Source organism: Elephas maximus, chromosome 12 (genome assembly GCF_024166365.1).
Source record: "Elephas maximus indicus isolate mEleMax1 chromosome 12, mEleMax1 primary haplotype, whole genome shotgun sequence".
Lineage (NCBI taxonomy): Eukaryota > Metazoa > Chordata > Mammalia > Proboscidea > Elephantidae > Elephas > Elephas maximus.
In genome coordinates, this window is record NC_064830.1 from 91069257 (window position 1) to 91094120 (window position 24864).

The 24864-nt window shown below is 40.4% G+C and overlaps 1 protein-coding gene across 3 annotated transcripts; it reads right to left on the bottom strand.

Annotated features, from left to right (window-relative positions):
* Window positions 1–1677: 1677 nt before the first annotated feature.
* ZNF394 (zinc finger protein 394) lies at window positions 1678–23909 on the bottom strand. Of its 3 annotated transcripts, XM_049904460.1 has the most exons (6): window positions 23708–23909; window positions 15778–16012; window positions 14124–14228; window positions 12817–13324; window positions 9215–9341; window positions 1678–4359 (listed from the first exon to the last, which is right to left on the bottom strand). In XM_049904460.1, exons 2-6 carry the CDS (start codon window positions 15786–15788, stop codon window positions 3275–3277), a joined length of 1836 nt encoding a protein of 611 aa, XP_049760417.1. In that variant the 5' UTR covers window positions 15789–16012; window positions 23708–23909; the 3' UTR covers window positions 1678–3274. The 3 variants fall into 3 exon arrangements, with proteins under 3 accessions (XP_049760417.1, XP_049760418.1, XP_049760419.1); XM_049904461.1 differs by lacking the exons at window positions 15778–16012; window positions 23708–23909 and adding an exon at window positions 13522–13667 and having other exon boundaries at window positions 14124–14310; XM_049904462.1 differs by lacking the exons at window positions 15778–16012; window positions 23708–23909 and adding an exon at window positions 13522–13690 and having other exon boundaries at window positions 14124–14176.
* Window positions 23910–24864: the final 955 nt, after the last annotated feature.

The window sequence follows — 24864 nt, forward strand, 5'->3', positions numbered from 1 at the left end:
AGAGGCTCCTTGGAAGAATTACCTGGCAATCTTACTTCCAGAAGATCCCAGCCATTGAAAATCCTGTGAGCACAGGGAATGTACCCCACAGCAACTGGTCAGTTACACTCTTTCCCAAAGTAATACAGATCACGGCCGTGTTTAAACTGATACTTTATTCACAGTTCCTCACTCTAGCCAAATGCTCTCGATACAAAATCGCCTAAAAAGTTAAATTTTCAGAATGACACCCTAAAGCCTTAATGTACCCAAGCCAGCCTTCTCACAATTCTCTCCTGTTGGTTATAAGGAGGGTCAAAAGATGGAACGTGTACTTTACTACTGTGTCCAAGGCTGAGGTGAGTTCTGAAAGGTAATGTTTGTTTTTTTTATCCATTTAGGAAAACAATAATAGGTCCTAGGATATAATGAAATTCTAATATTGTGTAATTTGGCTTTCACATTGGGGGAGAGCAACTGGAAAAGTGTATTAAGAGCCATGAAATAGTTCACATACTTTAAGAATGGCATACCAGAGGTATCTGACCTACTCTAACTTCACATAGGGGAAGGAGAATCAAGATCAACAGACAAGACTGATTCTCCCTGCCATCTTTACTAATTCTGCCACCAGTTATCCCTCCCACTGCAGTAGTTCTCTGCTGGGTTCTATAATTCATTGCAATGGCCATGGAGAACTCGCAGATAGTACTAACAATTATGGGGTAATTAGGGAAGTAACAGGTTACAATTCAGGTTGAGGAACGTTCAGGATACAGTTCTTCCGTGAGGACAGCCTCTTCTCAGCCACGCCCACAGGCACACCTCTCTCTGGCCCCTCAACCTCTGCCTTCCTTGCTCAGGCAAGTGTCACAAAGCTGCTTTAGCTCTGTCTATACCTCAGCCTGAAGATGCTCAGCTCTAGTTCCGTGAATTGACAAACCTAGCTCCACCAAGGGCCCGGAGGCCCTACTCCTCCAGGAAACCTCCTGCCCAAAGGCACTCATCTTGCTCCGTGGGCCGGGAAGCCCACTGTGCCATCTCCTGCCACCATTTCTTTGCCACTGCTTCTTGCCATCTTCAGTGTTACAGTTCTCTCTCGGTCTCCTGGTTCCAGGAGCTCAGCACAGGGGATCCAGGTCCAAAGGACACACTCCACTCTTGACTCTTTCTTGGTGGTGGTGAGATGTTCTCCCTACTCTGAAATTGGCTCTTTTAAGCCTAGTGGGATGGCAAAAGTGACCAGTCTCCTTACCCTGTATACCCGTTGCTGTTGATTTCGACTCATAGCAACGATTACCCTATCTGCAGGGTCCCACACAGTCACTTGGAAGTTACAAGACCCTGGTGAGAAAGGTCACACAAAAGTGATCCATTGCACCACACACACTAATCCAGAACTTTTTTTCTGGGAATCTAGCCTTAGATTCTATGGAACAATCCAAATTATATTAAAATCACACTCACAATTATATTCGTTACAGCACTGTAACCGTGAAAAATTAGAAATGCTTGAAATGTCCATTTAAAGGAAAATGATTCAATTGTTATATCCAGTTGCTGGAAAATGATGAAGTCATTATGCATAATGGTTATGAAGATCGCATAAAACCCTTAAGACGCAATGATAAAAGTACAATATATGCATTATTATCTTTATTATGTAAAAAAATACACACAGAAAAAAAATAAGAAAATACACCAAAAGACCAGTAACAGTTGAGTCAGGGTAGTAGGATTATGGATAATTTTTCCTTTTAATGGGTTTTTAAAAAATTATTTTCCCAAATTTCCAATAAGCTTATATCCCCATAAAAAAGTCCTAAAAGAATCTGGATTTGAGCCATGCTATTATCATGTAGAACTGGAAAGGTAATAGGATATTTAGGTTCTAATTTGAGTAAACTTCACTCAGTAGTCATTAGCATACAGTTTAACCCAACAGTGACAATAAAGCCAATCCCGTATCTTCCCTTCATCTGGCTACAGGGATGGAAAAAGACAGCTCTGGAAAGTTAACGAACCATCAAGATTTAAATCCCATTCAGAGCTTGTATTTCTTGTCATGATGTGTGTGGATGCACCAACTACTCTGCCATCACTGCTACTGGGTCCATAATTCACCGTTGCAAAGATGCTCCAGATGAAGCAGGAGGAGAGAGATAAGGGGCAAAAGGCAGTAAGTGAATCACGTGGTGGGCGCTGTTCACTAATACAAAGGGGAAAAATAGTGTGCTTGTCTTCACTCACTAAGCAATCAGATCACCTGAGAAATGAAGTGTCAAATGTGAGCCTCAGTTTCTTCCTTTGTAAACTGAGATGACATAGTTTCCTACTTACCTCATAGGGTTGCTTGGAAATCAAAAGGAAAAATGTATATGAATGCATCTTATGAAGGGAATATCGTATAACGTCAGTCATGGCTGCTGTTAACAGAAAAAGCAAGAACAGAAATTCTGTCCTCAGTGTCCTCCTCTTTTGAAATACCCCAAAGGAAATACTGCTGGAGCACTTTCTCATGTCCAAAATATTAAGAAGCCTCAACACAAAAATAAAAAACATGTTTTAGGCTATTTGATATAAGGACCCACACACACAAAGGTTTTGGTGGAAAATTTAGTGATGACTTTTTTCAGAAACCAAAAGTTATCGAATAAAGTACCATAAATTGATAAGCTGTGAAAAAAATACAATAATAGGAATTGTGTGTTTAGATGAGATTTTCTTTTGCCTTTCTTGTTTTAAAAGAACTTTTTGTTTTAATGTTACAAAACCAACTCCTAGACTGCTAGGATGGGAAAGGACTCTACAAAATTAAGTAAAAAAAAAAATAGAGTGCTTCTTGTATACACTGAACTTACAAGGTGCTGTAAGGATTATGAAGTAGTTGAAATCTACTCTACCACCTAGGTAGAAAGATACTTCTAAAAAAAATACTTCTAAGTGACTAAAAAAAATTCTTAGGAAAGTAATTGGAGTGGGCAAGACTTGGTCCAAAAGCAAAGGTAAGAAGAATGAAGGGATGACAAGGACAGAATTCTGTCTCATGTCACCCCTTCCTCTTATAATCAGAAGTCTCTTACACAAAACCACCTCAACTTACGGAGAAGCCCCTTGCTTGTTTCTCCTTCACTGGCAATAGTTTATTAAAGTATGTGTCAAGAGACTTAGGTCAGACTGAATCTATCTTCTGTGAAATACCCAAGGAAATATGATCCATGACTGACTGAAATACACTAAATGCTAGAGGATGTAGTTTCTGGACAACAGAAAACAAACATCATGCAAAAACATGTCAGAATGATGGGGCTTTATGTCTATGGATTCTTTGGTGTCGGATAAGGTGTGAACTTTGTCTAAAGTTCTCCCCACATTCAAGACATTTATAAGGTTTCTCCCCAGTGTGAGTTCTCTGGTGTTTAATGAGGGTTGCACTCTGACTGAAGCTTTTCCCACAGACAGTACATCCGTAAGGTTTCTCTCCAGTGTGAATCCTCTTATGTTTAAAAAGGTCAGAGCGCTGTTTGAAGCTCTTCTCACATTCTTCACATTTATAGGGTCTCTCACCTTTATGTATTTTCTGATGTCTAAAAAGGTTGGAAATATTGCAGGTTTTCCCACACTCGTTACATTTATAGCATATATCTCCTGTGTGGATTCTTTGATGCCGATTTAGATGTGAGCTCTGTCTGAAGCTTTCCCCACATTTGGGACATGTGTACGGCTTTTCACCTGTATGAGTCCTCTGGTGTTTAACTAGGGCAGCGCTCTGACTGAAGCTTTTCCCACATTCTTGGCATTCATATGGTTTCTCACCAGTGTGTATTCTCTGGTGTTTAAAGAGGTCAGAACGCTGTTTGAAACTCTTCCCACAGTCATCACATTTATAAGGTTTTTCTTGACGGAACTGCCTCTGGGTTGCCAAAAGGCCAGAGCTATGGAAATTTTTCTCACTGTCAATAGATGTGTGAGGTATCACCACTTGATACTGCACTGTATCTAAACTCTGTTTGCGATTATTCCCATGTTCATCACTGTTAACAGGCCTGTTTGCTGCCTGAATATGCTGAGGAAAAATAAAGTTTGACCTTTTGGTACTATTCTCAAATTCACTATTTTTAGAGTCTTCCTCTTCTGTGGAACAATTCTTGCTGAAAACTGAGAGGCTAGTGAATCCTTGCTCTCCAGGAGAATTTTCAAGTTTCAACACTGAGGGGTATCTTGACGGCTCTTCTACCCTGTCCTTGTGAGTATCACCACACTGGGAAAACAAGGGAGCCTTTCCCTGAGACCCTTCTTCTAACTGCCCCTGTGGCTCTGCTTCTTCTAAAATTTCTTGCTTTGGAATCAACTCTTTGTTCTCAGTTCTGGATTCCAAACCTGAAACAGTAAAATAAAAATTACAGACATTTTATCCTTTTGCAGAAGTGAAATAAGCAATTGATAGCAGAAAAACAACAAAAAAACTTAACATTTTCCATTCAACAACTCCTGAAGTTAAAATATTTTAATTAACTTGCACAGAACAGGAGAGAATATTTGCAAATCCAATACAAGATTTGCAAATATTTTCTCCCATTCTGTGAGTTGGTTGTCTTTTAAATTTCTTTATGGTGTCCTTTGGAGCATAGTGGTTAAGAGCTCAGCTGCTAACCAAAAAGTCAGTCACTATGAGTCAGAATTGACTCAATGGCAATGGGTTTTTTTTTTTCTTGTTTGTATCTAATAAGGGACTTGTGCCCTGAATATATAAAGAACTCCTAAAACTCAATAATAAAATGACAAATAACCCAATTTGGGGAAGTATAAAGGATGTGAATAGACATTTCTCCAAAGAAGACATACAAAAGGCCAGTAAGTGTGGTCCGGAGTAAGATAAGATTATGAGCAGCTCCACAATCTTATCCACCCACAAAAACACTATAAAGCCGGGGCGCAGGGGGTCTAACCTGCCAGAACCAACTTTGTCAGAACTCTGGAAACCAGTCAAAGGGTTTCAGCAACTAAATGACTGCTGAATCAAGAAAAGGGTAATATCTAAATTGTAGAAAAATTTGGTTTCCTACTTGCCTACACCTCAACTCTTCTCTGGCTTAGCATGGTCAGCTTAAAGCTGTGGCAGCCCACATGCTCACAGAGGGAGCCTGGTCTATGGCTCTAGAGGGAGCAAAGCAGATTCTATTTGAAAATTATTGTGTGTGTGTTCTAACATGTCTGAGAACTGTCTGAAGGACTGAAGCAAAGTATTGATCTCATATTAGCCTCTCTCAGAGCTCACACAGGGCTGAGAGGCAGTAGGGAATGCCCAAAGCCTGTAACCGCCTGTAGCTGCCTAGGACTAACAAGTGCAATTTAAGGCATATCTAAAGACTGGAAGGAGAAGCCAGGAAGAGAGTTTCTTTAGGAAATCAAGGCTTTCAAAAACAACATGTATACAGGGAAACTGAAAAAGCCACACACATTTCGGGGGCAAGATGCATGCTCATAAATTACCTGGAAAGATCCTATGCTTTCACCTCAGGCTGATACCTAGGCTCAGTGCAAGCCTCACTAAGTGTTGAAAGATGGGCCCAGAACAGAGTCAATTTGCAAAGACTAGGAGAGGTCTATTTTTTGTTTTGTTCTCCTCTGCATTCAGAGAAATCTCTGTTCAAATACTACATAAACACAAGCTAAGAAACAGTGATTTCAGTGTTCACACACATCCAGGAAAGCAGGCTTTACAGAAATAGTTAGGTGAAGTCATTAAACAAAAGGACTACTACAGCCTTTAACAATTGAAAATAAAAACAAAAAAAGCAAAGCCTAGGGAAGGGGAAGAATCCGGTTTCCAGAGTTACCACATAACAATATTCAAATGTTCCAGTTTCAACAATAACAAAAAAAAATCACAATACACATAAAGAAACCAGAAAGGGAGGCCCACTCAAAGGAACAAAATAACGTGACCGAAACAACTGGACTTAACTAGAAAAAAACTTTAAAACAGTATTAAATTTACACAAGGCACTAAAGAAAACCACAAAGAACAAAATCTAAGAATATTAATACACAGAAATTATAAAAAGGAACCAAACATACAGGAACTGAAAAGTACAATAACTGAAATGAAAAATTCAGAGTTCAACAGCAGATCTGAGTTGGCAGAATGAATCAGTGAAGATAAAGACAGGATGACTAAAATTGTGTCTTAGGAACAAAATCAGGTTTAAAATCAGAAAGGGTGTGTGTAAGGGTCATATCTTTTCACCACACTTAATCTGTATGATGAGCAAATAATTTGAGAAGCTGGAGTATATGAAGAAAAATTCACCATCAGGATTAGAGGAAGACTCATTAACCTACAATACGCAGATGTCACAACCTTGCCTGCTGAAAGTGAAGAAGAGTTGAAGCACTTAGAGATGAAGATCAAAGACTGCAGCCTTGAGTATGGATTACACCTTCACATAAAGAAAACAAAAACCCTTACAGCTAAACTAATAAACAGCATCATGATAAACAGAGAAAATATTGAAGGTTGTCAAGGATTTCATTTTACTTGGATCCTCAATCAACACCCATGGAAGCCGCAGTCAAGAACTCAAATGATGTATTGCATTGGACAAATTTACAAAACACCGCTTTAAAGTGTTGAAATGCAAAGATGTCGTTTTGAGGGCTGAGGTGCACCTGACCCAAGCCATAGTATTTTCAATTACCTCATATGCATGTGAAAGCTGGACAACATATAAAGAAGACCAAAGAAGAACTGATGCTTTAAAATTATGGTATTGGCAAAGAATACTGAATATACCATGGGCTACAAGAAGAATGAATAAATCTGTCTTGGAAGAAGTATAGCCAAAATGCTCCTTAGAAGTGAGGATGACAAGATTTCGTCTCACATACTTTGGACACGTTATCAGGAGGGACCAGTCCCTGGAAAAGGACATCATGCTTGATAAAGTAGAGGGTCGGTGAAAAAGAGGAAGACCCTCAATGAGACAGCAATGCTTGTGTGCACCGTGCAGGACCAAGGCAGTGTTTTCGTTCTGTTGTACAAAGGGTCACTATGAGTCAGAACCATCTCGACAGCACCTCACAACAACATAACAACAACATCAGGAACAAAATGAATGAGGAAAAGTGAACAGAGCCTAAGGAACTCGTGGGACACCATCAAGCCACCAATATATGTGTTACGGGAGTCCCAGATAGAGAGGAGAGAAAGAAAAAGAGACAGGATATATGAAAAAATAATGGGCAAAAACTTCCAAAATTTGACAAAAGACATGAACCTACACATCCTAAAAGGCCAAGAAATTCCTAGCAAGATAAACCTAAAGAGATCAACACTGAGAACATTATAATCAAGCTCTCAAAAACCAAAGATAAAGAATCCTGAAAGCAGCAAGAGAGCAGTGAGTCACCACATACAAGGGATTGTCAATTAGATGAAATGCTCTTTTCTTCTCAGAAACCATGGATGCCAGAAGGCAGTGGGAAGACATATTTAAAGTGTGAAAAGAACTGTCAACCAAGAATTATATAACCAGCAAAACTGTCCTTCAAAACTGACAGTGAAATTAACAGATTGTCACATAAACAAAAGCTGAGGGAGTTCATTACCACAAGATCTGCTGTTATGGATTGAATTGTGTTCCCCAAAAATATGTGTTGGAATCCTGACCCCTATAACTGTGGATGTAATCTTATTTGGAAATAAGGTCTTGTTTGTTACATTCATGAAACCATATCAGTGTACAGTGTGTCCTGAACCTAATTACTTCTGAGTTATAAAAAGAGCAGCATAGACACAGGTGCATGAACACACTGTGCAAGATAGACGCCCATGTGAGGATTGCCAAGGAATCAAGGAACACCTAGAGCTACTAACAAGGAAGGAATTGGCACTGCTCAGACTCTGATTTGGACTTTTAGCCTCCAGAATAATGGAAAAAATAAATTTCTGTTCTTTAAAGCCACCTACTTGTGGTATTTGTAACAACAACTTTAGATGACTGAGACATCTGACCTATAAAAAATGCTAAAGGGAGTCTTTCATATTGAAAGGAAAGGACACTATACAGCTTGAAATTGTATGAAGAAAAAAGATTTCTGGTAAAGGTAATTTTTGGGGCACATACAAAGGCGAGCTTTATAGTATTTTTCATTTGTAACTCTACATGTTATGTCATACATGATTTAAAAGACAAATGTATTAAAGCTATCAATTTATGGTATTAGGCATACAATGTAAAAAGATATAATTTATGATAAAAACAACATAAAGGGGGCAGGAGCGATATAGGAACAGAATTTTTGTATATTACTGAACTTATGTTGGTATCAATTTAAACTAAATTGTTATAAACTTGGGATGTCAAATGTAATCCCCATGAAAACCACAAAGAAAACATCTGAAAAATATACAATAAAGGAAAGCTACTGTAATCAAACAACCTGGTACTGGTATAATGATAGGCATGTAAACAAATAGAATAGAATTGAGAGTCCAGAAATAAACTTGTACATCTCTGGTCAACTGATCTTTGAGAAGGGTGCTAAATCCATCCAATGGGAAAAGAATAGTCTCTTTAATAAATAGGGCTGGGACAACTGGATTTCCACAAACAAAAGAATAACCTTGGACCCATAACTCACACCATGTAGGAAAACTAACTCAAATTGCATCAAAGACCTAAATGTAAGATATAAAACATCTGTGTAGTTTATTAGTGGTTACCAGGTGTAGGAGCAAGGGAGGGGGAATGAGTGACTCATTACTTAGGGGACACTGAGCTTCTACTTAGAGGATGGAAAATTTTGAAAACAGAGAGTGGTATAATCATAGCCATCTTAGTGGACGTGAAGTGATAGCTCGTGGTTTCCATTTGCATTTCCCTAATGACCAACAAGGTTGAGCATCTTTCATGTGCTTGTTGGTCATTTGTATAATGCTGGGAAAAAATCAATATGATTAATGTCACTGAATTATACACGTAAAAAATGTTGATATGAAAAATGTTTTGTTACATATTTACCACACACACACAAAAGAACCAAAATAAAAAATGGAATATATCACCTAGCAATACAGAACAGAAAGTCCTCGTTGACTCACAAGAGACTCTAAAGCTCTCAGCCTTTGTCTGCAAACCTCAGACTGCTTCTAGGATCAAACCCCAAAATACTGAACCAAGCCGTTCGCCAACTAAGCACAGTTATAATCAAGCAAAGTAACAGTACTTACTCAGCAAGACTGTGTTCCCATAATCCTTCTGTGTACTGTCCCTGGAGAAAGTCCTCTGAGCTGGGTCCAGATGCACCCATTCCTCCCAGGTTACAGACATAGCCACATCCTTGAATGTCACCAACCCCTGAAACAACATAAGATCCCCATTCAGTACCTGCAGTCCCAGGATAACACTACTAGTCTTAGGATGAGGCCAGACTCCAGAGGGTAAAAGAGAGAGAGCTGACCATCCAGTAACAATCTTGGCTGTTTAATCTTTACCAGTGAGTCTTGTATTGACCAGGGAGTTTTGAGGTGATCAAAGACAGAGGCTGACATTCCCTTGCAATCCTAAAAAGTCTTTCTGTGGACTATCTACACTAATTTGGGGTAGGAACAAAATATTTTCTGAGTTATATTGCTGTGATTTATCAAAGTGGAAATCTAATATAGATTAAAAATATAACCAGAAAGTCCTGAGTTCTAATCCTGGCTCCTGAGACACTGTTTCCTTATGGTTGAACCAGACACAAATATCTAAAGATGATGAACGTACTCACACAAGCATCTGTTCAGTAATTATTATTTCTTTTCCCTTCCCCTAACCACTTCACAATAATTATCTAACATGATGATCTTCTGAAATGGCTTATTTAAATGTAGGTTGACCTTTCGCTAAAGTTAAAGCCACAGTTATTAGAAAAGGAAGGTTCTAAAACTGGTGAAGCAGACAGCTGTCCAGGCCCAAGCTGACTCTCTCACCCACCAACAGGAAAGGAGTCTGTATTGGTGCCCTAGGGCTGCTGTAACAAAATATCACAAAGTTGGCTTACAAGAACAGAAATTTATTGTCTCATAGTTCTGGAGACTATAATTTATTGTCTAACAGTTCTGGAGGCCAAATTACGGTATTGGCCATCTTGACTCTTTCTGAGAGCTCTACAAGAGAAATTGTTTCATGGTTCTCTCCTAGCTTCTGGTACTTCCGGGCACTCCTTGGCTTGCAGCTGCAGCATCACGTTGCCCTGCCTCTGCCTTCTGCACCTCACTGGAGGGCTGTCCTGTGCATAATAAGATGTTTGGCAGCATCCCTTGCCTCCACCTACTAGATGCCGGGACACACCCCCGAACTGTGATAACCAAAGATGTCTCTAATATTGCCCAGTGTACCCTAGGGGGAAAATCACTCCCGGTTGAGAACCACTGATCTAAGGCATAGAATTTTTGGAGGTTTTGATCCTTCTTTGTACTTGTCTTTGTACTGGAGCAGGCACAGTCTTACCCCTCATTAAAGGCACTGGGTCGGCCACCTTCCTTCCATGTGGAGGTAGCAGGCCTTCTGGTTAAGCTTTTCAAGTAGGATGTCTACACTTACTTTGCAACTGTGTCTCTCCTTTCCAGGGACTTCCTTTATCTATACAAACTAACGCCTGGCCAGTTTATTAAAAGCCCTGTTGGGAGAAACAGAAGTATTTGTAGAGAATCTCCTGAAGGATATACAGTCCATCTATTCCTCTGAAGTCCTGACATTTCTAAAGTAAAAGGAGGTGGGTTTAGGAAGGAAAGGGTAAAGTATCAGAATAAATTAGACTTTTTCAGCTTGTCTAAGGTTCTACGGTTAGTTAGTTAGTAAGTAGAGAATAAGGATTCAAATCCTGGTGACTGGCTTCAGAATTCATGCACTTAATCACTATACCATGCTGTCTAGCTGGGAAAAGTCTAAGAGAAGAAACACTTGAGATTCAGGTATGCTTGACTCTTGGTTTCCAACCTCATTCTTATTGTTATAGTCTAACTTGTAGCATCTAACATTCTGTAACTTAAGCTAGAATTTAGGAAGCAGTGGCATGAAGCCAAATTCTAAGGAAGGGTATACAGAGCTGAAGCCACTAGAAATGCAAGGAGGAGGCTGGCCTTCTCAACTTCTCATTCCTGCTCTTATGTAAGGGGGGATCCAGCGGGGCTTTTTACTCCCGTAAGCACTCTCCACAATTCCTGGTATCATATCTCACAAATTAGAGTGGGTTTTGAGTGTTTTCTGTGCATTTTAATGTGATGTAAGCAAGGGATGGTGGGCGATGGGCCCTGCTGTTTGAGGGCTAGAAGGAATCACTGAAAGACTGAAGTTACCTTAAAGGCCCTATTATGGATTGAATTGTGTTCCCCAAAAAGATAACGTTGAAGTCCTAACACCTGTACCTGTGAACGTGACCCTGTGTGGAAGCAGGATCTTTGAAGATGTTACCAGTTAGGTTAACAGAGTGGGTACTAATGCTATGACTGGCAACTATATAAAAAGGAGAAAAAATACATAGATAACACGGAGACAGAGGAAGGACACCACGTGATGCCACCACTGCAAGCTACGGAATGCCTGGAGGTGCCAGAAGCTAGCAGAGAGACATGGAACAGTTTCTTTTCCAGAGCCCTCTTTAAAATGACAGAGGGTGACATCACTAAGGCATTTTTTAGCTACCAAATTTTATTGGTCTAAAATTGTTGCCACAGATACGGCAAATATTAGCAACCTTTGGAGTATACACACCACTGTTAGCTTCATTCTTGTTGTTACTGCCTTCGAGTCATTTCCGACTCATGGCGACCGCATCTGTGCGGAGTAGAACTGCTCCAGGCCCTTTTCATGGCTATGACCTTTCAGAAGCAGATTGTCAGGCCTGTCTTCCAAGATGACTCTGCATGGGTTTGCGGCACCAACTTTCAGTTTGTAGTACAGCACTTAGCCTTTGCGCTGCCCAGGAACTTGTATAATTAAAAATAAAACCTAACAACATGCTGCAGTGACACAAATGAACACGTATTTTCAACTTGGTCAGTGTTCAAAAATGACATAAGAGAGACAGAGGGAATCTTCAGAGAAATGCTTTTCAAAGTACTGGGAGTCCTCAGGTGTCAGGATGGAAACCCTACAGCTAATAAAGTCGATCCACCACTTCACCCAATTGACAGTCCTCTCCCCACTTTTAAAACCAAAATTGGAGAATTCTGACCAGCTGTTCAGTGGTGTTGATTCCCATACAACAAAATGTCCATTTATTTATTTATTGGTTTTAGCGGAGGAGTGATATGGAGTCAGGTGGAGAAATATGAAATCATCAATGAAAAGTCCAGGAAACTGACATACAGCGAGGAAGGAAGATCATGCATTTCTACTGATGTCTTAATACTACATCAATTAACTCCACGGCAATGGATTTTAAATACAGGGAGGGGGTCGCCAAACTGTTAAAAAGGTAAAAGAGATCCTCATTCAAAGTGGTGAGGAATTGCTGTTTAGCGTAATAAGTAATTCAAGGACATGAGTCCACTTTCCTTAGTACAAATACCCTGACATCCTCCTGTCCCATATACTCTAGTAACTCAATAGGTTGTCTTACAATGAGTAAACAGTAATCCAGAGTTGGTTTTGTCCTGAAAGCTCTATAACTCAAGGCGCATTTCCTGGATGGATTTACTTGTCACTGTTTTCTACGGAAAGGAAATTTCCAAGCACATCCTCATTCAAAAAAAAATGTAATAAGGAAAGAACATCTGAAACTCACGGCATCCCATACACCTCTAGTCTCCACATTCTCACCACCCAGAACATGTCTTCTTCTCACCTGCGGTGAGGTCCCATCAAGCGCTCTCTGAAAAGCCTGCACTGCAGCCGCAGCCTCTTGCCAATTCTCCGGAGAGTGCTCCCGCACCCGGGCCTGGGTCTCCTCGGGCAGGATGTTCAGGAACTGCTCCAGCACCAGCAGCTCCAAGATCTGCTCCTTGGTGCGCATCTCCGGCCTCAGCCACTGACGACAAAGTTCCCTGAGCCGTCTCAGCGCCTCTATGGGTCCAGCCACCTCCTGGTAACGAAACTGTCTAAACTGCTGTCGAAAACTTTCTGAGTCCTGACAGTCCCCGGGCGGGTCGGATTCCTGACCTCCAGGTGGGTCTTCCTCCACTTTCACTATCAAAAGCCCATCACGCAGGGGCGCGGCGGCGAGCTGAGGCGCGGCGACCCTGGACCTCGCAGGCACGCTCCAGTCTCCTGCCCCAGGGTCATTCCCGCGTCTCTGGGCGGTCAAGATCGAACTCATCCTTCTTTGGCATGTGCTGGCTTCCCAAGAGTTCTGCCTTTAAGGGAGAAAACAGCAAATCCTGCAAAAAGCCAAGCAACTCATCGGCCCTCCCCAGTGCACAAAGGCAAGGTTGTCCTGTCCCAAACACAGGATCCCACCCTGCCTAGCTCTTCTCCCGAACTCCTTTCAACCTCTATTCCGCCTAAAAACCGCTTAGTCCCGTGACCAAAAAAAAAAAAAAAAGTAACCCACGCCGGAAGTGCGTCATCAATTCCCTGTGGCGTCCATTCCCCCGGGCAGTTACGGGGCCTCTCTAGGCCTTCGGGAGGTGTGAGATGCATATCTGTGGTTTGCCATACTTGCCGCGCCGGTTGCCGCCTGCCCTGAGGGGCTGGTTCCTACAGCCAAGGAAAGTAACCGGCTTATTTTAGGGTTGGAAGGGGGAAAAAAAAAATGTGTTTAACTAAGCGCTTCCACGTGTGTCAGAGACTATCACTTTTGATCCTAACAAAGGTGATTAAATTGAGGCTCAAAACACTTGTGTCTTCCCCAATGTCAAGTCTCTGGTTAGGTGCTAAATGAGACCAACATGATCATTTTCAAACTCCAACACTCAGGGCTTTCTACTGACTGCTACGATGTTCTTTTATTGTAATATTTTTCAGCTAAAGCTGCCTGGTTCGTTCATTCATTCATTCATTCAGGAAACACATCTGACCACTTCCTGTGCTTCTACTCCCAGAAAAGCCTTAAGTCAAATTTTATGTATTCTTGGTATGTGCCACAGCACCTCCCTAGCACAGTGCAGGGCACACAGTGGGTCTCCAGTCACCAGTTGCCCAATAAGTACTCACTGAGCATCCATCGCTGTTGAGGTTCTAGTAGAGAGATAGGACCGCGTCCCTGCTCTTACGGTACTTGCGTGAACTTGGGGAGTAGGAGGGTGGAGCACTGGTTCTCTGAGAGAGAGAAAATCAGATCAGGAAGGGTTTGAGGGAGAAAGCTCCACGACCTCACCTTTTCCTCTAGACCCTGTTCTGCTGACAGTCCAAATTCTTAGGGACACCTAATCAGTTTGGATATGACACATAAAAATGTGGATCATTCAAGGTACGCTTGTAATTCTGACCTCATGGGATTTATTCTGAAATATGGGAGGTTGGATTTTTATCTTCCAGAAAAATATTACAGCTAAATTAGATAAAGTATATAGAAGAGTTAAGGGTTCTTGGTTTGTACAAATGGTTTGTGCTCCACTGTTAACCAAAAGGTTGGTGGTTCAAACCCCCCACCACCCAGCACCTGTAACACATAGGGTCACCATGAGTCTGAATTGACTTGCCAGCAACAGGTTTGTTTTTGTTTTGTTTTGTTGTTTTTTAACAGAAGAGTTAAAACTCCCAAACATAAGTACACAGTGAAATTCAGTCTCAAAAGGACTAACCAACAATGAGGAACAATTGGAATTCATCAGGTTTACTTAAAGTGTGGTCTGCTGACCTGTACTGTTCCTAGAACCATTTGCTACTAGTAAAGTTAAGTAGTGAAATGGAGTGTAACCTTTTAGAAATGCATATAACAATTTCACAGAGTAATTTATGCTTGTTGAATCTCATAATTGAAAATTAGGGGAACTATCCAATATATCCAATATATGGAAACTCTGGTGGCGTAATGGTTAAGAGCTACAGCTACTAACGAAAAGGTCTGCAGTTCAAACCCACCAGGCACTCCTTGGAAATCCTATGGGGCAGTTCTACTCTGTCCTATAGGGTTGCTATGAGTCAGAATCGACTCAACGGCAGCAGGTTTTTTTTTTTTTTTTTTTTTTTTTTTGGTATCCGATGTATTTTCTAGTTCATTTTTTAAATATATATATATTATACAGTTTAGGAAATGAAAAACTGGTCCTTTACCACAGATAATCTGAGAAGCACTAAAATGTGTAACTGAAAGAGCCTTTGAAATCTTACCTCCATACATATTTCAGAATACCCAGCCCCACCTAGATGACGGAAAACAAATAAGAATTCAAGAAGACATACCTTGATTTATGGAATTTTTCGTCAGAACAATGAGTAGGACTTTTAACTAACAGTTTCCCACGGAGAATAAATAATCAATGGTTGTCTCTTTACGAAAGATATGTGTGAATTTCTTTTTACAAAATTGTGAATAAAATTTGGTCAATTTTGTTTTTAGTTAACTGGGACTAAACCTCATGGGGTTTCTTCTGCAATAAGGGGAGTTAGATTTTCATCTCCCAGGGAAGTATTAGAGCCAAATTAGGTAAAGTATATAGACGAAACGGAGGAAGATTGTTACATGAACATTGAAGCAAAATCTTATTTTAAAGTAAAGATTATTTCATAACAAAAATTAGCCAGTTCCTGCTCTAATAACCTCAAAATCTCAATGGATTACTACAAAGCACTTTTAATTCATGGGTCAGCAGACTGGCTAAGGTGGCTGCACCTCAGCCTGTGGGTCAGATTCAGGGGTACTCACGTGTCTTTCATTCTAGGACCCAGACTGAAGCAGTGGCAGCTGTCTAGGGCATGCCCTTCTCATGGTGTAAGACAGGAGCAGCAAACCAGAGCATGCAAGCACGTGATCGGTCTCTGGTCAGTCATGACATATGTGCATTCACGTTCCATTGGCCAAACCAAATCATAGGGCTGAGCCCGAAGTCAGTGGAACTTTATCACAGTAAACCATGGCAAGGGCCAGAAGGGAAAGAAACCTGAGAAGAAATAATAGAAGTTATCAGAGTAATGTAAGTAACTAATATCTCCCTTGTGAATTCTGTAAGTCTTAGATCTTAATACTGGATTTACTGGCAGTACAGTATACCTGTTGCTTTTCTGAAAGACAGAAGCTTTGCTGTGGACTCTGGATGCACCTTCCAGCCCAAATCTCTTTGAGGTTACATTTTGGAGAAAAAAAAATAGTTTTTTTTTTAATAATTTTTATTGAGCTTTAAGTGAACGTTTACAAATCAAGTCAGTCTGTCACATATAAGCTTATATACACCTTACTCCATACTCCCACTTACTCTCCCCCTAATGAGTCAGCCCTTCCAGTCTATCCTTTCGTGACAATTTTGCCAGTTTCTAACCCTCTCTACCCTCCTATCTCCCCTCCAGACAGGAGATGCCAACACAGTCTCAAGTGTCCACCTGATACAAGTAGCTCACTCTTCATCAGCATCTCTCTCCAACCCATTGTCCAGTCCCTTCCATGTCTGATGAGTTGTCTTCGGGAATGGTTCCTGTCCTGAACCAACAGAAGGTTTGGGGACCGTGACTCCCAGGATTCCTCTAGTCTCAGTCAGACCATTGAGTCTGGTCTTTTTATGAAAATTTGGGGTCTGCATCCCACTGATCTCCTGTTCCCTCAGGGGTTCTCTGTTGTGCTCCCTGTCAGGGCAGTCATCGGTTGTGGCCGGGCACCATCTAGTTCTTCTGGTCTCAGGATGATGTAAGACTCTGGTTCATGTGGCCCTTTCTGTCTCTTGGGCTCATAGTTGTTGTGTGACCTTGGTGTTCTTGTTCTTCATTCTCCTTTGATCCAGGTGGGTTGAGACCCATTGATCCATCTAGATGGCCACTTGTTAGCATTTAAGACCCCAGATGCCACATTTCAAAGTGGGATGCAGAATGTTTTCATAATAGTATTATTTTGCCAATTGACTTAGAAGTACCCTTAAGCCATAGTCCCCAAACCCCCGCTGTTGCTCTGCTGACCTTTGAAGCATGCAGTTTATCCAGGAAACTTCTTTGCTTTTGGTCCAGTCCATTTGAGCTGACCTTCCATGCATTGAGTATTGTCCTTCCCTTCACCTAAAGCAGTTCGTATCTACTAACTAATCAGTAAATAACCCTCTCCCACCCTCCCTCCCTCCCCCCCTCGTAACCACAAAAGTATGTGTTCTTCTCAGTTTATACTGTTTCTCAAGATCTTATAATAGTGGTCTTATACAATATTTGTCCTTTTGCCTCTGCCTAATTTCGCTCAGCATAATGCCTTCCAGGTTCCTCCATGTTATGAAATGTTTCACAGATTCATCACTGTTCTTTATCGATGTGTGGTATTCCATTGTGTGAATATACCACAATTTATTTAACCATTCATCCGTTGATGGACACCTTGGTTGCTTCCAGCTTTTTGCTATTGTAAACAGAGCTGCAATAAACATGGGTGTGCATATACCTGTTTGTGTGAAGGCTCTTATTTCTCTAGGGTATATTCCAAGGAGTGGGATTTCTGGGTTGTATGGTAGTTCTATTTCTAACTTTTTAAGAAAACGCCAGATAGATTTCCAAAGTGGTTGTACCATTTGACATTCCCACCAGCAGTGTATAAGAGTTCCAATCTCTCCACAGCCTCTCCAACATTTATTATTTTGTGTTCTTTGGATTAATGCCAGCCTTGTTGGAGTGAGATGGAATCTCATCGTAGTTTTCATTTGCATTTCTCTAATGGCTAATGATTGAGAGCACTTTCTCATGTATCTGTTAGCTGCCTGAATATCTTCTTTAGTGAAGTGTGTGTTCATATCCTTTGCCCACTTCTTGATTGGGTTGTTTGTCTTTTTGTGGTTGAGTTTTAACAGAATCATATAGATTTTAGAGATCAGGTGCTGGTCGGAGGTGTCATAGCTGAAAATTCTTTCCCAGTCTGTAGGTGGTCTTTTTACTCTTTTGGTGAAGTCTTTAGATGAGCATAGGTGTTTGATTTTTAGGAGCTCCCAGTTATCTGGTTTCTCTTCGTCATTTTTGGTAATATTTTGTATTCTGTTTATGCCTTTTTTAGGGCTCCTAACGTTGTCCCTATTTTTTCTTCCATGATCTTTATCGTTTTAGTCTTTATGTTTAGGTCTTTGATCCACTTGGAGTTAGTTTTTGTGCATGGTGTGAGGTATGGGTCCTGTTTCATTTGTTTGCAAATGGATATCCAGTTATGCCAGCACCATTTGTTAAAAAGACTATCTTTTCCCCAATTAACTGACACTGGGCCTTTGTCAAATATCAGCTGTTCATATGTGGATGGATTTATATCTGGGTTCTCAATTCTGTTCCATTGGTTTATGTGCCTGTTGTTGTACCAGTACCAGGCTGTTTTGACTACTGTGGCTGTGTAATAGGTTCTAAAATCAGGTAGAGTGAGGCCTCCCACTTTCTTCTTCTTTTTCAGTAATGCTTTACTTATCCGAGGCTTCTTTCCCTTCCATATGAAGTTGGTGATTTGTTTCTCCGTCACATTAAAAAATGTCATTGGAATTTGGATCGGAAGTGCATTGTGTGTATAGATGGCTTTTGGCAGAATAGACATTTTTACTATGTTAAGTCTTCCTATCCATGAGCAAGGCATGTTTTTCCACTTAAGTGGGTCCTTTTTAGTTTCTTGCAGTAGTACTTTGTAGTTTTCTTTGTATAGGTCTTTTACATCTTTGGTAAGATTTGTTCCTAAGTATTTTATCTTCTTGGGGGCTACTGTGAATGGTATGGATTTGGTGATTTCCTCTTCGATGTTCTTTTTGTTGATGTAGAGGAATCCAAGTGATTTTTGTATGTTTATCTTATAACCTGAGACTCTGCCAAACTCCTGCATTAGTTTCAGTAGTTTTCTGGAGGATTCCTTAGGGTTTTCTGTGTATAAGATCATGTCATCTGCAAATAGAGATAATTTTACTTCCTCCTTGCCAATCCGGATGCCCTTTATTTCTTTGTCTAGCCTAATTGCTCTGGCTAGGACCTCTAGCACAATGTTGAATAAGAGCGGTGATAAAGGGCATTCTTGTCTGGTTCCTGTTCTCAAGGGAAATGCTTTCAGGCTCTCTCCATTTAGAATGATGTTGGCTGTTGGCTTTGTATAAAAAAAAAAAAATTATGTTGGCTTTGTATAGATGCCCTTTATTATGTTGAGGAATTTTCCTTCAATTCCTATTTTGCTGAGAGTTTTTATCATGAATGGGTGTTGGACTTTGTCAAATGCCTTTTCTGCATCAATTGATAAGATCATGTGGTTTTTGTCTTTTGTTTTATTTATATGGTGGATTACATTAGTGGTCTCTAATATTAAACCAGCCTTGCATACCTGGTATAAATCCCACTTGGTCGTGGTGGATTATTTTTTTTGATATGTTGTTGAATTCTATTGGCTGGAATTTTGCTGAGGATTTTTGCATCTATGTTCATGAGGGATATAGGTCTGTAATTTTCCTTTTTTGTGATGTCTTTTTTTATCTAGTTTTGGTATCAGGGATATGGTGGCTTCATAGAATGAGTTAGGTACTATTCCGTCATTTTCTGTGCTTTGAAATACCTTTAGTAGTAGTGGTGTTAACTTTTCTCCTAAAGTTTGGTAGAACTCTGCAGTAAAGCCGTCTGGGCCAGGGCTTTTTTTTGTTGGGAGTTTTTTGATTACCATTTCAATCTCTTTTTTTGTTATGGGTCTATTTAGTTGTTCTGCTTCTGATTGTGTTAGTTTAGGAATTAATCTAGGAATTAATTTCTAGGAATTCATCCATTTCTTCAAGGTTTGCAAATTTTTTAGAGTACAATTTTTCATAATAATCTGATATGATTCTTTTAATTTCAGTTGGGTCTGTTGTGATGTGGCCCATCTTGTTTCTTATTCGAGTTATTTGTTTCCTTTCCTGTATTTCTTTAGTCAGTCTGGCCAATGGTTTATCAATTTAGTTAATTTTTTCAAAGAACCATCTTTTGGCTTTGTTAATTCTTTCAATCGTTTTCCTGTTCTCTAATTCATTTAGTTCAGCTCTAATTTTTATTATTTGTTTTCTTCTGGTGCCTGATGGATTCTTTTGTTGCTCACTTTCTATCTGTTCAAGTTGTAGGGACAGTTCTCTGATTTTGGCTCTTTCTTCTTTTTGTATATGTGCATTTATCAATATAAATTGACCTCTGAGCACTGCTTTTGCTGTGTCCCAGAGGTTTTGATAGGAGGTGTTTTCATTCTCGTTGCATTCTATGAATTTCTTTATTCCCTCCTTGATGTCTTCTATAACCCAGTCTTTTTTCAGGAGGGTATTGTTCAGTTTCCAAGTATTTGATTTCTTTTCCCTAATTTTTCTGTTATTGATTTCCACTTTTATGGCCTTGTAGTCTGAGAAGATGCTTTGTAATATTTCGATGTTTTGGATTCTGCAAAGGTTTGTTTTATGACCTAATATGTGGTCTATTCTGGAGAATGTTCCATGTGCGCTAGAAAAAAAAGTATACTTTGCAGCAGTTGGGTGGAGTGTGCTGTGTAAGTCAATGAGGTCAAGTTGGTTGATTGTAGCAATTAGGTCTTCCGTGTCTCTATTGAGCTTCTTACTGGATGTCCTGTCCTTCTCCAAAACTGGTGTGTTGAAGTCTCCTACTATAATTGTGGAGGTGTCTATCTCACTTTTCAGTTCTGTTAAAGTTTGTTTTGTGTATCTTACAGCCCTGTCATTGGGTGCATAAATATTTAATATGGTTATATCTTTCTGGTCAATTGTCCCTTTAATCATTATGTAGTGTCCTTCTTTATCCTTTGTGGTGGATTTAACTTTAAAGTCTATTTTATCAGAAATTAATATTGCTACTCCTGCTGTTTTTTGCTTATTGTTTGCTTGAAATATTTTTTTCCATCCTTTGAGTTTTAGTTTGTTTGTGTCTCTAAGTCTAAGGTGTGTCTCTTGTAGGCAGTATATAGACGGATCGTGTTTCTTTATCCAGTCTGAGACTCTCTCTCTCTTTATTGGTGCGTTTAGTCCATTTACATTCAGCGTAATTATAGATAAGTATGTGTTTAGTGCTGTCATTTTGATGCCTTTTTATGTGTGTTGTTGACAATTTCATTTTTCCACTTACTTTTTTGTGCTGAGACGTTTTTCTTTGTAAATTGTGTGTTCCTCTTTTTCATAGTATTTGACTTTATGTTTGCTGAGTCGTTATGTTTTTCTTGGTTTTTAGTTTGAGTTATGTAGTTGTTATACCTCTTTGTGGTTACCTTAATATTTACCCCTGTTTTTCTAAGTAAAAACCTTACTTGTATTGTCCTATATCGCCTTGTATCTCTCCATATGGCAGTTCTATGCCACCTGTATTTAGTCCCTCTTTTTTATTATTGTGATCTTTTACATATTGACTTCAATGATTCCCTGTTTTGAGCATTTTTTTCTTTTTAAAATTAATCTTAATTAGTTTTTGTGATTTCCCTATTTGAGTTGGTATCAGGATGTTCTGTTCTCTGACCTTGTGTTGTGCTGGTATCTGATGTTATTGGTTTTCTGACCAATTTCCTTTAGAATTTCTTGTAGCTTTGGCTTGGTTTTTGCAAATTCTCTAAGCTTGTGTTTATCTGTAAATGTTTTAATTTCACCTTCATATTTTAGAGAGAGTTTTGCTGGATATATGATCCTTCCCTGGCAGTTTTTCTCCCTTAGTGCTCTATATATGTCATCCCATTGCCTTCTTGACTGCATGGTTTCTGCTGAGTAGTCTGAACTTATTCTTATTGATTCTCCTTTGTAGGAGACCTTTCTTTTATCCCTGGCTGCTTTTAAAATTTTCTCTTTATCTTTGGTTTTGGCAAGTTTGATGATAATATGTCTTGGTGATTTTCTTTTTGGATCAATCTTAAATGGGGTTCGATGAGCACCTTGGATAGATATCCTTTCGTCTTTCATGATGTCAGGGAAGTTTTCTGTGAACAGATCTTCAACTCTTCTCTCTGTGTTTTCTGTTATTCCTCCCTGTTCTGGGACTCCAATCACATGCAAGTTTTTTTTCTTGATAGAGTCCCACATGATTCTTAGTGTTTCTTCATTTTTTTTAATTCTTTTATCTGATTTTTTTTCAGCTATTATATTGGTGTTGATTCCCTGGTCCTCCAGATTTCCCACTCTGCATTCCAGTTGCTTGAGTCTGCTCCTCTGACTTCCTATTGCGTTGTCTAATTCTGTAATTTTATTGTTAATCTTTTGGATTTCTGAATGCTGTCTATGGATTCTTGCAACTTATTAATTTTTCCACTATGTTCTTGAATAATCTTTTTGAGTTCTTCAGCTGCTTTATTTTATCAGTGTGTTCCTTGGCTTTTTCTGTAGATTGCCTTATTTCATTTCTGAGGTCATCCCTGATATCTTGAAGCATTCTGTAAATTAGTTTTTTATATTCCGTATCTGGCAATTCCAGGATTGTATCTTCATTTGGGAAAGATTTTGATTCTTTAGTTGGGGAGCTGTAGAAGCAATCATGGTCTGCTTCTTTATGTGGTTTGATATGGACTGCTGTCTCTGAGCCATCACTAAGATATTGTAGTGATTTATTCTATATTTGCTCACTGAGTCTTATCTTGTTTTGTTTTCTTTCAATATACGTAGATCGGCTACTAGATTGCGCTGTCTTGATTGTTGTAGCCCACTTATGTCCTATTACCAGCTGGTTTGGGCTGTTACCAGATATATAAGCCTAAGAGTCCATTCACTATTCTTGAGTAGAATCTGATTTTGGGTCACCAAGTGTGTGGTGCAGACTGTCACCTATCCACCTAGAGAAGCAGTGGTGATAGTTGTGTGCACCAGATTCTAGTAGCAGCAGGGGTTCACACTCTGGGGGGGGGGGCAGGATGCTGACAGGCTTCCCCCAAGTGCCAGTGAGGTAGGTGTGTCTCTATTCCTAAAGCACTTTGGTGGGTGGGCTCTGCAGCTGTACCTTAGGCCCCCAATGCAAGTACCTCTACATATTGGTAGGTGTCACCCTCCTTAGACCCCTAAGGCAGGAGGCTAGGTGTCTGGGGGGAGCTTCAGCCCTCAGTTCCCTGTTGTGGGTCAGTGAGGGCTCTGTTGAATATGCAGAGGTATCAGACGTGGGAAACTTGTCTTTCCAGTAATCAGCTAAAACAATTACAGTCAGATCCCTATCAGAAATGCCTTTTCATTATAATAGCCACCTTGTTCCCTGTAGGGATGCAAGCCCAAGACTGTGGATCGATCACATATGCTTGGCTGGAGCTGGTTCTGTATTTTTAGTCCAATTAGGGAAGGATTTTTGGTCCCTGGGTTTTTTGTAGCTGCTTCTCTCAGGCCAGGAGAATGGGTTAGGAAAAGAAAAAAAAAAAAAAAACGAAAGAAAGAAAAACCGCAGAGCAGTTCACTCTCTGGCTCAGGAAATTCCAATGTTAATGAAGCCACCTGGGAAGGGGAAGGGAGGGTTCCGATAAATAGGAGAGAGTAGCACCCCGGATTATAGACAAAATTACTTATCTTGCTTGGGATGACTGTTTTATCTGAGATTCCCGAGGGGCGCGTCGTCGACTGTGTGCGCTGGCAGGGTAGAGATTGCCCCCGAGGGTCAGGCCCGCGTCCAGTGCTTGCGCTGTCTCAGAAGCCGCGGTTAGTTCCTCCACCCCCAGTCCAAAGCCCAGCGCCAAGGCTCCCCACCTGGGACGCCGCACTCCCGGCTCCAAAACCAGTCGCTGCTTCCTGGTGACTTCTCCTGTCAGCCGCATCGCTGTGTTGCCTGCATGCACTGGCTGGGCTTCCCCCGAGGTCAGTTCAGGGGGCTAGGGCTGCGCCCCATGTTTGCGCCGTCTCAGGATGCCATGCTCAGCTTCCCTGCGCCCAGTCCAAAGCCGGCGCCAAGGTTTCCTGACTGGGACGCTGGCTCCAGGCTCCGAAAACAGTCGCTGCTTCCCCGTGGTTGTTCGTTCTCAGTCTCTGTCACTCAGGTCAACTCTTTAGATCTGTGTTTGATGGTCAGGGTTCGTAGATTGTCATGTATGTGATCGATTCACTTGTTTTTCCGAGTCTTTGTTGCAAGAGGGATCCGAGGTAGCTTCTACCTAGTCAGCCATCTTGGCCCGCAGATATCTTTTGAAATGATAAAATTGTAAGCTTTTAAAAAAGGTACATAAGATTGATCAGAATTATTTTACTAGAAATAAAATCATTTAACAAGTTTTTTTTTTTCCCCCAAAGTACCTGATGTGTGGACAGTTTAGTTGTCCCTGTCACACTAATCAGGTCTTCAGGATAAAAAAAAAAAAAAGTGAAAAGTAAATAATGGACTTAAGTAGGACAAAGATACACTTTTCTCTCAAACTGCCAAGCAAATGGTTAAGTGGGGGCATTAATTATTTCGAATAGGTAAAACTTGCATATCATTCAAATGTTAAAGATCCAAAAGTGAAGAGCATGCAGTAAAGAGTAAATCCTCTCCTGCTTCTGATGCTATTCCCAGACCTGACTGTGACCAGATCTGTGCATTTCCTTCCAGAGGTACCCTATACACGTACCTTGTGGAGCTTATAGCCCTTATGGCTACAGAACTAAAGGATGCCCTTTTTCTAAAGCTTGAATGCTAGTTTTAGGACAAGTTAAAAATCCTGCATTATAATGAATGGGACACAGTTATTCTTTCATGGGTGTACTTTTTTATGCAAGAAATGTTTTTAGAAAATCTTCTGCATGCCAAGGCATCGTGCTCAACACTCTAGATACAAAATTGGGTAAGACGTAGCTTCTGTCCTCAAGGAGCTCCCAGTCTTTCAGCCTCCTAAGAGAGACAAACTGAAAAAGCTGAAGAAAAAATTCAAGCC

What these genes read in the sequence shown, in the direction of transcription:
- ZNF394 (XM_049904460.1), bottom strand. An exon ending in TCAACAGCGATGGATGCTCA is followed by an intron (nt 13,325 to 14,123) that starts GTGAGTACTTAT and finishes TCTCCCTTAAAG; the next exon opens with GCAGAACTCTTGGGAAGCCA. An exon ending in TTGATGGGACCTCACCGCAG is followed by an intron (nt 9,342 to 12,816) that starts GTGAGAAGAAGA and finishes ATGTTGTTTCAG; the next exon opens with GGGTTGGTGACATTCAAGGA.